Source organism: Ranitomeya variabilis, chromosome 2 (assembly GCF_051348905.1).
Source record: "Ranitomeya variabilis isolate aRanVar5 chromosome 2, aRanVar5.hap1, whole genome shotgun sequence".
Lineage (NCBI taxonomy): Eukaryota > Metazoa > Chordata > Amphibia > Anura > Dendrobatidae > Ranitomeya > Ranitomeya variabilis.
In genome coordinates this window covers 800,087,887-800,102,530 of record NC_135233.1, presented here as the reverse complement: position 1 = coordinate 800,102,530, position 14,644 = coordinate 800,087,887, and the positions used below count along the sequence as shown (strand labels likewise).

At 44.4% G+C, this 14,644-nt stretch overlaps 1 protein-coding gene across 3 annotated transcripts in view; it reads left to right on the top strand.

Annotated features, from left to right (window-relative positions):
- Positions 1–14,644, top strand: part of KCNQ5 (potassium voltage-gated channel subfamily Q member 5) — a 1,116,095-nt gene that overhangs the window by 1,089,279 nt on the left and 12,172 nt on the right. For all 3 annotated transcript variants that reach the window (XM_077289900.1, XM_077289901.1, XM_077289902.1), the window contains 2 exons: positions 10,630–10,761; positions 12,165–12,291. In XM_077289900.1, the coding sequence (XP_077146015.1) occupies positions 10,630–10,761; positions 12,165–12,291 (259 nt within the window). The remainder of the gene's footprint in view (positions 1–10,629; positions 10,762–12,164; positions 12,292–14,644) is intronic.

The following is a 14,644-nucleotide window of genomic DNA, read 5'->3' as shown; positions in this document are numbered from 1 at the left end:
TACGGTTGGAAATAGGGTTGGGATTAGGGTTAGGGGTGTGTCAGGGTAAGGGGTGTGGTTAGGGTTACAGTTGAGATTAGGGTTAGGGGTGTGTTTGGATTAGGGTTTCAGTTATAGTTGGGGGTTTCCACTGTTTAGGCACATCAGGGGCTCTCAAAAATGCGACATTGCGTCCGATCTCAATTCCAGCCAATTCTGCATTGAAAAAGTAAAACAGTGCTCCTTCCCTTCCGAGCTCTCCCATGCGCACAAACAGGGGTTTACCCCAACATGTGGGGTATCAGCGTACTGAGAACACATTGGACAACAACTTTTGGGGTCCAATTTCTCCTGTTACCCTTGGGAAAATAGAAAACTGGGGGCTAAAAAATAATTTTTGTGTAAAAAAAATATTTTTTATTTTCACGGCTCTGCGTTATAAACTGTAGTGAAACACTTGGGGGTTCAAAGTTCTCACAACACATCTAGACAAGTTCCTTGGGGGGTCTAGTTTCCAATATGGGGTCAATTATGGGGGGTTTCTACTGTTTAGTTACATCGGGGGCTCTGCAAATGCAACGTGACGCCTGCAGACCAATCCATCTAAGTTTGCATTCCAAATGGTGCTCCTTCCCTTCCGAGCTCTGCCATGCACCCAAACGGTGGATCCCCCCCACATATTGGGTATCAGCGTACTCAGGACAAATTGGACAATAACTTTTGGGGTTCAATTTACACTGTTTCCCTTGGAAAAATACAAAACAGTGGGCTGAAAAATAATTTTTGTGGAAAAAAAAGGATTTTTTATTTTATGGCTCTGCCTTATAAACTGTAGTGAAACACTTGGGGGTTCAAAGTTCTCACAACACATCTAGATAAGTTCCTTAGGGGGTCTAGTTTCCAATATGGGGTCACTTTTGGGGGGTTTCTATGGTTTAGGTACATTAGGGGCTCTGCAAATGCAACGTGACGCCTGCAGACCATTCCATCTAAGTCTGCATTCCAAATGGCGCGCCTTCCCTTCCGAGCTCTCCCATGCGCCCAAACGGTGGTTCCCCCCACATATGGGTTATCAGCGTACTCAGGATAAATTGGACAACAACTTTTGGGGTCCAATTTCTACTGTTACCCTTGGGAAAATCCAAAACTGGGGGCTAAAAAATAATTTTTGTGGAAAAAAAAGAATTTTTATTTTCACGGCTCTCCAAACGCAACATGGCGTCCCATCTCAATTCCAGGCAATTTTGCATTGAAAAGTCAAATGGCGCTCCTTCCCTTCCGAGCTCTGCTATGCGCCCAAACAGTGGTTTACCCCCACATATGAGGTATCAGCGTACTCAGGACAAATTGGACAACAACTTTTGGCATCTAATTTCTTCTCTTACCCTTGGGAAAATAAAAAATTGGGGGCAAAGAAATAATTTTTGTGAAAAAATATGATTTTGCATTATAAACTTCTGTGAAGCACTTGGTGGGTCAAAGTGCTCACCACACATCTAGATAAGTTCCTTAGGGGGTCTACTTTCCAAAATGGTGTCACTTGTGGGGGGTTTCAATGTTTAGGCACATCAGGGGCTCTCCAAACACAACATGGCGTCCCATCTCAAATCGAGTAAATTTTGCATTGAAAAGTCAAATGGCGCTCCTTCGCTTTCGAGCTCTCCCATGAGCCCAAACAGTGGTTTACCCCCACATATGGGGTATTGGCTTACTCAGGACAAATTGTACAACAACTTTTTGAGTCCATTTTCTCCTGTTAACCTTGGTAAAATAAAACAAATTGGAGCTGAAGTAAATTTTTTGTGTAAAAAAGTTAAATGTTCATTTTTATTTAAATATTCCAAAAATTCCTGTGAAACACCTGAAGGGTTAATAAACTTCTTGAATGTGGTTTTGAGCACCTTGAGGGGTGCAGTTTTTAGAATGGTGTCACACTTGCATATTTTCTATCATATAGACCCCTTAAAATTACTTCAAATGAGATGTGGTCCCTAAAAAAAAAGAGGAAGAGCGGAAGAATCCACGCAAATTTTCACAACAGCAAATCTGCAATGTGCGCACATACCCTAAGAACAAAGAAAGAGGATTTTCTTAACTTCCAGACATTTACTAGCATGCAGTAGGCAGCATTTCATAAAAAACATGACAAGCAGACAACCCTAATGATTAGGGAAGAACAGAACATTGGAAGTTCAGGTTCTGGCATACGACCTTTACGTTATTCCAAATTTTGTTTGGGGTACCAGAAATGTACTTGAGCCATAACCTGAACTCCTTTGAGAAAATATTTCTCTATCTCTTTTTCTCTATCCCTATCCATAACGTGAGGCATCCTCGCACCCCGGGTCACTTTCCAACACTGCTGCGCACCTCTCCGCTAGGACAAGCACCCGCACATGGGCAGCGCATGCTCACATGAGCAGCATCTCCTCCACCCACTCCTGTGTCTCTGCCACTATATATCCGCTCCTTCAACATAAAGCAGGACACAGGAGTATGCGCTCGGGTGACCGCCTGGATTCAGCGCGCGGCAATGTAGCGAGAATGCACACAGCCACCTGGTCTAAGTCATGGGCGCAACCCCCGTCCACCGGCTGGCGCCATGACACGGCGGAAGCGCTTACCTTGTGGCCGGCTGTGAGCCGCTCTAAGATAGGGACTACAGCGGGCAGGGGACGGGAGTCATGCACGTCTTTGTGAGTCTGCTGTGTATGCGCCGTGAAGAGAGGGAATGCCGCGCAGGCACAGGACGGCCCAGTACTGGGGCGGGGGTGCCATTCACGTCTTGGTCACAGCGCGCACTCCTGGGAGAAGTCACAGCCGTGTAGTGTCCGGCGTGCGGTGCAGACCTCATGTGGTGCCTGAGGCGGTGGCCATGGCCGCGGCATCACTGTCACCAGCATGGGGAAGCGGGGGAGCAGACACCATGCTGTGCCGTCTATGAGCCTGGTACTCGGCAGCCATTAGTTCCATTGCCCCAGTGGGATGTTAATGAAGGCAGAAGATACATTTAAAAAAACTGACCGTCACATCCAAACATAGGCTAAGTGTGAACAGGTGCTGAACCTAGAATCACCAACTCGTATACAGTCAAGTAAATAAGGCAGCACACTGCAGTGCTGAAACATGCAAACCTGAAACATGAAAACTGAACTGCATTACTGCACTAGAAATATGAAAAATGAGAGCGTTTAGCGCATAAAAATGACCAATTTTATGTGTACCTGGTAGCCAGCAGGTACCCCTCCACAGAGAGAGATAATGTTAGTCTAAGAAGAGGTTTCACAGGTACCCATTCACATGGAGACGTTTATTCTCAGCAAGGAAAGGAAAGCGTAGGACCTGGTATACGAGAGATGCCCTAAAGTGGCTACCAGGTACACATAAAATTGGCCATTTTTATGCGCTAAACGCTCTCATTTTTCATATTTCTAGTGCAGTAATGCAGATCAGTTTTCATGTTTCATGTTTGCATGTTTCAGCGCTGCAGTGTGCTGCCTTATTTACTTGAATGAAGACAGAGGAGGCGGCACCCTGCGCACAGAGTATTGAGTGACGGATGGGAGGTGTTCCTGTCCCGGGGAAAAGACCTGCCCCCAGGTCTAATTTGAGGTATGAGGGACAAATTATAAAAGCGATTATTACAGCGTTTGCAGAGATCCGAACTAAAAGAGCCACCTTGTCAGAATGCAGCATTATTGCTGCAAAAGGTGGCTCTTTTATTTAAAAACACCTGGGGGGGTGACAGATTCTCTTTAAATATTTTCATCATCCATTCCATCCTGATGTGTATTGTGGAGGACCGGCTCATGCCATTGTCATAAGATTATCATATTATGTTATTCACTTCACATGTAACAGTTTCATTGTTTTGAATAATTGGTGTATGATGGGGCTTAAGTTTCTAATTTTTGCAGCCTGATTATGCCCTTGAATAAGACCATGGTCATACTGTGCCCCAAGAGAAGGATTGCCTGGCTTTCTGGGTGAATAGGCCAAAGATCAGAAATACTGCTCTGTCCTGCTTATGTTTTCATAGAAGATTTTTAGCTGACCTTTTTATAGCTATCTGTCCTTGATACAATGAATCAAGTGTAACACCCCAGGAATTCGGTTGTTACAGTGGTATTGCCTTCCTCACGAGAAGGGTGGTGTCATGCCTGGAAGCGACAAGGATCCCTTTAACAGGTAACTCATACACACAACACTGTTCTGACTCCAGGCCAGAAGGGGAAGCTCTAGACCCGGTTTGAGGGTAGCTTCCCTATATATTCTGGCTGGAGGAGGAGTTAGTAGTCAGTCTGTGAGGAGAGCTGAAGCAGTGCAGACACGAGGTTTTGCAGCTCCTGACAGGAGAGTCAGACAGTCTGTAGGAGACAGTGAGGGGAGATGGAGCAAAGGAGAAAAGAGAGAGAAACTGGAGGGGAGCTGCGAGTGGGCTCCATCCAGGATCAAGTGCAAGAAACCGGAAGCTGGAATTCCGAGGTTGTGGGGGTAACTGTATGCCCCACAGCAGGCAGGAGATTCCAAGTCTCCTGGCCACCACTACACCTGAAGGCACAGCAGCAGATAGAGCCTGGAGTCACCACGACAGAGGAACCCCTGTAAAAAGGCTCGAGTTGCCTGCCATATGGGTAGTGTCCACCTAAAGGGACAGAGAGACAAAGAGAGGACCTTGTTCGAAGCCTCAGGCAGCAAGGGACTTAAAACACAGCGAAGAAATGAAGGTTTCCTACCCCACCTGGCTAGAGGGATTCCGAATCGCTTCCAGGCTGCCAGGGTTCCAAAGACCACCTGTAACCTGTACCTGAACTGCATCAGTAAAAGGTAAAGAGACTGCAACCTTGTGTCCTCTAATTCTTTCCTGCACTTCATCATCTATCATCCTTTCTAACTACACCGGGAGCCCTGGGGACTAAGCTCTACCTGTGGGGAGCTGTGCCATCTAAGCTGCAATACCATCATCTCCAGTGGACCCCTTTAAGCAGCGTCGGCCATCCCTGGCCGAGTACCACAGGTGGTGTCACGAACACTACTACATTAGACTTTATTCCCATTTCCATTAACTCCTTTTTTACTGGATGCCCAGGGCCACGGACCGGGTTACTGCCACTGTGACCACCCCTTTAAGAACAGAACCAACCCGGTACTGAGTACCCCATGGTCCTAGCGGGCGCTCCACAAGCACACGATTACTACTTCATGATTAACCACAAGTCACCGTGTGTATGTCCATTTAGGGCACATGAATGTCATAGAGGAGGCTTGTCTGCTGGGGACTGTCCTCCATGAACCTGAGCACCGCTCGCTCGCTGAGCATGTCTTGCCCCATCCATTTGAATGACGGGCATGTAATGGAACAGTTTCTGAAGCTGGCTCAGCAGTGAAAACTTGATTGCTGAGCTTGTGTTTACTGTCAAAGCCAGCTTGTCTTTCTTGAAAATGTTTTGACCTATTCTACTTCTTTTCTCTACAACTGTTAGAACTCACCCAGGCTCTGTGCTGCTGCTGTCACCATGCCAGTCTGCTGCTTCTGTCATCTGAGGAGTCATGTACTTATCCGTGTCTTTGTTTTTGGCTCTTAGGACAACACAGATTATAAATAAAAGTATTTTCAGAATGTATTTAGCTGCCAATCATTTAACACTTACTTTTTGAGTCATGGTAAAAATGTTAGGATTGTTTTGCTGCCCTCTAGTGGTGGTTTACAAAAAGACAATTGACTTAATGTTACACAAAAAGTTTTTGACATTGTTTTAACATTTTTAGCTGGGCTTACGGTTTATGCGTAGTTACAGTGGAAATTAAAATTGGTATAGATATTACAACATTCAAGTGTCTACTTTATTAGGTATCTATAATTTAGGCTCTGTTTCCAGGAACTATATAGCACAGCCAAAATATGTGTCATATCTTAGATAAGAAAAATTAAGCAAGAAAATATTGCTGCACATCTCTATTGAATTAAATGTTCCTAATATATATATTTTTAAAAAGCATCACCCAAATTACTATCATGGGGCAAGCACAGAGAATCGGTTATTTCCAGAAGAGCAATTAATCTCAAATCCTGCTAATTGTACATAACTTGCTGTGAGACACCCAGCAATACCGAGTAGGGAATCTGAAACCCAGGAACCAGTCCCATCTTGAATGGGATAGAGGTGCGCATGCTCGACATCCACTCCATTCATTTTCCATTGGACTGCCAAGTTCAGTCTCCTGCTATTTCTCATACATAAGGAATGGAGCAAAGATCAACAATGCACATCATTGTCCAATTCAAGATAGGGTGTCATGTCGGACACTGTTCAGACCAGGTCGTCTGACAGACAGCGGTAATTCCGCGTTTGACCACTGTTTGCTCATTGGCGTCGGCTAGTTTTGTCCTGGCTGGCCACCCAGGGGTTAGAGGTACTTTGGAGTTGGTGTCACGTCGGTTTTGGTGGCCCAAAATCCGACAGGACGTGGTCTCATATGTGTCAGCTTGCACCACGTGCGCTAGGGCGAAGACGCCCCGCTCCCGTCCTGTTGGCACACTACTTCCTCTGGAGGTACCTAGTAAGCCATGGATGGAAATCTCCATGGATTTCATCACTGATTTGCCTCCCTCAGCTGGGAACACGGTCATTTTGGTGATTGTGGATCGGTTTTCAAAAATGTCGCACTTTGTGTCTTTGCCTTCTTTACCTAACGCTAAGACTCTTGCTCAGGTGTTTGTGCAGGAGGTGGTCAGGCTTCATGGAGTTCCGTCTGACATCGTGTCAGATAGGGGTACTCAGTTTGTAGCAAAATTTTGCTAAAGCATTTTGCTCACAGCTGGGGATCAAGTTGTCTCATTCATCTGCGTTTCATCCCCAGTCAAATGGTCAGACCGAGCGTATGAACCAAAATTTGGAGCAGTACTTGCGCTGCTTTGTCTCTGATAACCAGGAGGAGTGGTCTACCTTTCTTCCTTTGGCTGAGTTTGCCATCAATAATCACCGCCAGGAGTCGTCTGGGGAGTCGCCGTTTTTTTTGTGTTTACGGGCTACATCCTCAGTTTTGTACGTTGAGTCAGAGAGGCTCTTCCGGCGTTCCGGAGGAAGACCAGTTAGGAACACAATTATCATCAGTTTGGAGGAGAGTGAAACAGCGCCTGTTGAGTGTGGGTGCTAGGTACAAACGTGTGGCTGACAGTAGGCGTGTGCCAGGTCCGGACCTGAGTGTGGATGACTGGGTGTGGTTATCCACAAAAAACATAAGACTAAAGATACCATCCCTTAAATTGGGTCCACGGTTTATTGGTCCATTTAGGGTCACCGCCGTCATTAACCCAGTAGCGTACCGACTAGAGCTCCCTACGGTGTATAACATACACAACGTGTTCCACAGGTCTCTTCTTAAGAAGGTGGTGGGTTCTGTGGACGCGGCGCCTATGCCACCTCCAGTCTTGGTGGATGGTAACCTAGAATTTGAAGTCTCCAGGGTGGTTGACTCTCGTGTGGTGCACCGCTCTTTACAATATTTGGTACACTGGCGTGGTTATGGGCCTGAGGAGAGGTCCTGGGTACCAGCCTCGGACATTCATGCGGATCGGCTGGTCAGGTGTTCTCATCGTCGCCATCCGGACAAGCCGGGTCCTATAAGCCGTGAGGGCCCTGGGGTCCCTCGTAGAAGGCGGGGTACTGTCATGTCGGACACTGTTCAGACCAGGTCGTCTGACAGACAGCGGTAATTCCGCGTTTGACCACTGTTTGCTCATTGGCGTCGGCTAGTTTTCGTCTGGCTGCTCCGGGGTTAATTTATCTGATCCTCGGATTAGACGCTGGGCCATGCCCTTTTCCTTTAAATGGTTCTCCTGATCTTTGGGCATCACCGATTATAGCTTCTGTCTTATCCTTAGTTATCTCGGTCCGGAGTGGAGAGCTGGTTGTTGGAGAATCGTTGCTGGTGGTGTATTTTCCTTTGTCTTATTTACTCCTTCCTATATTTGTATTTATTTTGCCCTGCACATTTATAGTGTATTCCTGATTGACTGTGGCGTGGTGTATATTTTCCTTTATCCTTGTTTGTTATAACTGTGGGTATTGGTCTATTGCATTCACTGGGTGGTGGGCGGTGGTGTTCAGTTTAGGGCTGAATCAGGAGTCAGGGTGAGGGTGGAGGCCTGAACATGCACACCTTCAGTGTAAACTTCAGGTAGAGGGTCAGACAGGGTTTCCCTAGTCTGAGGGATATTGCAGGGGCCCGGGTTGTTAGCTCTCGCCCTCCTTGTCTCCCCGTGACATTGGGCTGCAGAGCACAATTCTCAGGGTTCCAGAGAACAGTAGTCAGGATTTCCCTGTATTTCACTCCATCCATCTTCCAATCATCTCTGACCAGCCTTCCTGTTCGTGCTGAAGCATTAAAACAGCATGATGCTGCCACCATGTTTGAAGGTGGGGATGATGTTTTGAGGGTGATGTGCAGTGTTAGTTTTTCACCACACTTAGCGTTTTGCATTTAGCCCAAAAAGTTATACTTTGGTCTCATGTGACCAGAGCACCTTCTCCCAAATGCTAGCTGTGTCCCTTACATGGCTTTTTGAAAACTGCAAACAGGACTTTTTATGGCTTGCTTTCAAAAATGACTTTCTTCTTGCCAGTCTTCCATGAAGGCCAGATTTGTGAAGTATACAACTAATATATGTCCTGTGGACAGATTCTCCCACCTGAGCTGTGAATCTCCTACAGAATGACCATGGGCCTCTGAGCTGCTTCTCTAATTATTGTTCTCTGTGCTTGGAATGTCAGTTTAGGTGAACAACCATGTCTAATTAGGTTTGCAGTTGTGCCATACTCATTCGTTTTTTGGATGATGGATTGAACAGTGCTGCGTGACATGTTCACAGCTTGGATTATTTTTTAGAACCTAATCCTGCTTTACTCTTCTCCACAACTTTATCCATGACCTGTCTGGTCAGTTCTTTGGTGTACATGTTGCAGATTGATCATTAATATTCTCAAACAAACCTCTGATGTCTTCACAGAACAGCTGTAGTTAAATTGAGAATAAATTACACGCAGATGGACTAAATTCACTAATTTTCAGATTTACATTTTTTTTAATATTTTTAAAATCATGTATCATTTCATTTACACTTCACAAATACTTGCTGCATAGTGTTGGTTTATCGCATGGAATCATAAAGAAATACATTTAAGTTTGTGGGTGTAATGTTTAGAAATGTGGAATACCTTTTCATGGCACTGTAAGTGTACCATATGTAAATCCACAGGTGATTTGGGGGTAGGACAGGTATTGTACTTGCAGCTCTCCTGCCCTCCTTCCCTATTCCCCGTCTGTCTGCTTCCTGAGTCTGATTGACAGATCACTCTTGTTTCAGTGACTTGCCTCCCCTGACTGATATCCTGCACGATACATTACATAGCTAGTCCAAGTGTATTGATATGAGCATGTGCCATCTCCATCTAAAGAACTGAGCTGTGCAGCAACAAGCAGCAGTGAAAAAGTGTAAGCCTCAAGTCAGGTGAGGTAGGTAATTGAAAAAATAGTAACTTGTTAGTCATACACACCAGGCAAGTGACTGGTGAGGAATAAGGAGGTGGGCAATGTCCCACCTCAGAGCTCATGCAGCTCTCTCATTTGCACACAAATTTCATGCTGGATTTCTCAGAAACGACAAAACTAGTTTCTACAGTCAAGGTATGGATTTAATCAGCATGAAGGTGCCTGTCCATACAGAGGGTGAAACAAGTATTGAACTCTTTGGATGCCATAATACACACCATGTTTGGAGGCCAAAAAGCTTTGCATATCACCCCAAAAACACTATATCAACAGTGAAGTTTGGTGGTGGGAGCATCCTGGTGTGGGGCGGTTTTTCAGCATATGGCACTGGCAAACTTCGTGCAATTGAAGGAAGAATGAATGGACAAATGTACAGAGACATTCTAGAAAAAGATTTGCTGTCATCTACCAGGATGAAGAAGATGAAATGAGGGTGGACATTTCAGCAATACAATGATCCTAAACACACAGTAAATTAAACTCTCAATTGGTTTCAGAGAAATAAAATATGCTAGAACGTCCCAGCCAATCATCTGGCCTGAATCCAATAGAACATTTATGGAAGGAACTAAAGCTCAGAATTTATAGAAGGAGCCCACGGAGCTGTCAGGATTTGAAGCGTTTTCGTTTGGAGAATAGGCCAAAATCACACCTGAGCAATGCATGCAACTAGTTTCTCCATACAGAGGCATCTTAAAGCTGTCATCACCAACAATTGCTTTTGTACGAAGTATTAAATACATTTCAGTCAGCATTTTCAACACTTTATCCCTGTGTTATTTCTCATTATTACACATAACTTAATTTATGGACATCTATGGATTGAGTTCTTTGCCTGTGTGGATTGAATTGGTTGTTACCAACATCCGGTGAGAATTTCATGTCGATAGCACCTTTAGAGATATATTTACTTAAAAAAATGATGATTTGTTCAATACTTATTTCACCTGCTGTGCATGCCATTAGCTTAAGGTATAAAATCCTCATGACAGGTTACTTATAATGATCATGAATGTTAAAAGTTCCTAAGTGGGATCGTTTTACTAATTTTCTGCCTATCAATCATTAAATTAATTAACCATAACATTTTTCCCACAGAATTATGAAGTTCCACGTAGCAAAGAGGAAGTTTAAAGAAACTTTGCGTCCTTATGATGTGAAAGATGTGATTGAGCAATATTCTGCTGGACATTTAGATATGCTATGCAGGATAAAGAGCCTTCAAACACGGTTAGTAATTAGCATGTTTTCTTTCAGTATATGTGTTATAACAGAATAAAGGCTCTGTCATTACAATACACCTTTCCTTTTTTCCTATTCTTTTGCATACTAAAAATGTTTTTGATGTCGGGTATGTTTTTATATGATTTTTGAGGCTCAGCTCCATGCAAGAATTCAACATAAAAGGAGCTTTGACTGCAGAAGAATCGCTTTGTTTACCTGTGAATAAAGTACATTTTAGAATATGTGCTGTTTAGTAATTTATGATCACATATGAAAAGGACTGTGAAAACTGTATTTCCAATCATGTATACAGTCAATGAGGTGGATCATTTCTCCAGAGAAGCCAGGCCAGCCAGTCTCTAGCACTAGGGTAGCAGTGCCCGTGGCATTCACACTATAAAGATGAAGGTTAGGCCAGTACACCCCAGCTCACTATGCACTAAAGCTGGCTTCTGACTATGTACTTGGCCTTTGGGCCATCAATCATGTCAGGAGCGGGTTGAGCCAGCTTGACTTCACTATAAAATGGCTCCATATCTTTGATCATGTAAAGTTCTTTTTCTGGCACCTTGTAGCGGTTGACATGTTACCCCAAGGATGTGGTTTGCATATTAATCAAGGGCCAACTAATGTCTCATCTGCTTCTCAATTGAAACTATTGAAAGGACTGGGTGAGACTTTAATCAGCACCCAACACCAAGTATGCAAATTGTATACTTGCTGTCTCATGATGACTACTGGAACTGGCAAGCGGAGCTAAATCCTTGCAGTGTGTACATTGCACATCATTTATACCTGGCAAGCTGCAGGGCTGGCTAAAACTTTCCACTCCTTTAAATACAGGACAACTCCTTTAAATGAATACAATAGTATGAATACAATTTAATACAATATCTGCCAACTCCAAAATATTCAGGGGACTCCCATTTAAAGGGGTTAACTATCGGTGCCTAAGGCAGCACAACCTAGGAATATAGCCTTGAATGTATGCTTAAGGACACACAACCGTTTTTCTCTCATCTGAGATATAATCGGTTCGATTATGCTACAGTATTCACACTCTGATCAGAGTTTAATCAGAGTGTGATCAGAGTGTGATTCGGTTTTCTTGGATGTGGAGAATTAAAAAAAAAAAAATTCTACATCTGCTCCATTCAGTCTGTCTGTGAAAATCAGCCGATTTTTCTCACATTTAGACTTGAATGGCTGAGTGTGTCCCGATTATAAAATTGTGCATGCGCACAGCCTCATTGAATAGCACTCGTCCGATTTTTACTATGATGTGCACAAGCCGTTAAAGTGAAAACTGTAATATTCTCATTTGTATTCCTTAAAATTTGTTGTCTTCTAGTTTCTTCTCCTCTGTTGTTGCTAAATTAATAACATTGTGCTTTATTTCTCATGTACAGGGTCGATCAGATTCTTGGAAAAGGTCAAATAGCAACAGATAAAAAGAGTCGTGAAAAAACTGTACATGAAATTGAGGCAGGGGATGACCTCAGTATGTTGGGCCGAGTGGTAAAAGTGGAAAAACAGGTAAAGTATTTTATAATAAAAATGAATGCAGCCTCCTAATAAACTTGTGGTTGAATCCCTTACTTTCCATTCTCAGAAGATGAAATCCTGTCTAGACTAGCTCTTACATGGGTGACGTTTTGTTACAGTATGTAAATTTTGACAATCCTCTGGGGCTAAAGATAACAGCATCACAAATACCTCTCCTGTTCAGGACTTCAGAATAAGTGTTATGAGAACCCCCCTAGGTTCAGATAGGGACGGGACAGGTCTCATGAATTCTTTGGAACTCTAGGGGAACCGTTACTCAGGGCTACCATGCACTGCAGCTTCCTCAGGCACAAGATGGATCCACTTGCTCACACAGATACAATTGATAGAGTCCTCATGAACATGAACAGTGTAGTTTAAAGGGAACCTGTCACCCCCAAAATCGAGGGTGAGCTAAGCCCTCCGGCATCAGGGGCTTATCTACAGCATTCTGGAATGCTGTAGATAAGCTGCCGATGTATCCTAAAAGATGAGAAAAAGAGGTTAGATTATACTCACCTGGGCAGGTGGTACGATAAGGTGAGCGTCGTGGACCAGGGCATCCCTTCTTCACAGGATGGCGTCCTCTTCTGGTCTTCACGCTGCAACTCCAGCACAGGCGTACTTTGTCTGCCCTGTTGAGGGCAGAGCAAAGTACTGCAGTGCGCAGGCGCCGGGAAAGCTCAGAGAGGCCCAGCGCCTGTGCACTGCAGTACTTTGCTCTGCCCTCAACAGGGCAAAGTACGCCTGCGCCGGAGCCGCAGCGTGAAGACCAGAAGAGGATGTCATCTGATGAAGATGGGAGGGGCCGGATCAGACTGCAACACCCATCGGAACAGACCATAGTGGGATCGCTCCTGGGTGAGTATAATCTAACCTCTTTTTCTTATCTTTTAGGATACATCGGGGGCTAAGTAGTACACAGCATTCCTTCTAGCACATTGTAATGGAGGGGGGGAGGGTTTGCTGAGGGAGATTATCCCTGTAACACAACTTCTTCCAGTCCTTATCTTCCTGCTCCTGATAGACTTTCTCAACTAGCCCAGCTCCAATCTGTAATTGAATCCTGTGTCCCTATGGTTCACTTCCCTGAACATTTTTGAGACAGATCACTGACACACACCACTCATCCCTTCAGCTGCTGCCAGAAAGGTCAATAAGTTTCCACAATCCCCCTGGGGCTCTGCTAACCACTTCCTGTCTCCTGTGACTGTGTTAACGCCTCTAGTTGCTGGATGCTTTTGAAGCAACAGCAGTTAACACTACTTCTGCATGTCACATAAGTATCCCGTTAGACTAGCTGACTGCGGCCGTTAGTTGACCACTGATCAGTTATATGGAAAACAATCAGCAGTCATTTAAAGGGAATCTGGCATCAGGATTTTGCCACATAATCTGAGACCAACATGATGTAGAGACAGAGACCCTGATTCCAGTGATGTGTCTCTTACTGGTCTGCGTGCTGTAGTTTTGATAAAATCACAGATTTGTCAGCAGGAGATTATCAATAGATGACTAGTAAATCTACCACATAGTCCTCTATATTTATGGCTCTTTATAACCCCGATTCCACCACTGATTGTCAATTTTCTTCCTATGTACAGTGTACAAAGAAAAATGACAATTAGTGATGTGGGCGGATTTCACAGAGCTCAGCATCTTTTTCTCATGGTGCTGACGTCACTGCAGTTTAGGGGCCCGGCTTGAAACACAGCCTCAGTGATCCGCAGTAACCTTGATGATGTCATCGCTGGTTAATGATACTGCTCTCGCAGCATCTCATTCCTCAGTGGTTCTCAGCCTGGACGGACGCATCTTGGCACCGTCTAAATTATAAACTATTTATCCCAGACATGGATTATGGTGTGGGACAGAACGACTGACAGGTGAGGGATATGGTTGATTTTTATTTTTGTTTTATTACAGGAGATGAGGGCTTCAAGAGGAATGGGCATTACATGAGTATAATTGTGTTTGTTATTTTTAAATAAAAAAAGAAAAGTGTATTTTGTTTTTATTTCAAATTAAAGACTTAATTCATGCAGTGTGTTTATTTACAATATAACTATAGAATTAGTGATGGATAGGCATTTTATAGTTGCCTCTCCATTACTAAGCTGTGGGCTTGTTGTCACCGCAAATATGAACCCCACTTGCCACCGCCACAGGGCAGGTGAGAAGAGCCGAGCAAAGCTCCAGAATTGGCACATCTAATAGATGGACCTTTCCTGGGGCGGCTGCAGTCTGCTATTTTTAGGCTGGGGGGACCAATATCCATGGCCCCCTATCAGCCCCCGAGCTGTCTGCTTTAGCTTGGCTGGGTGTCAAAAAAGGGGGACCCCTG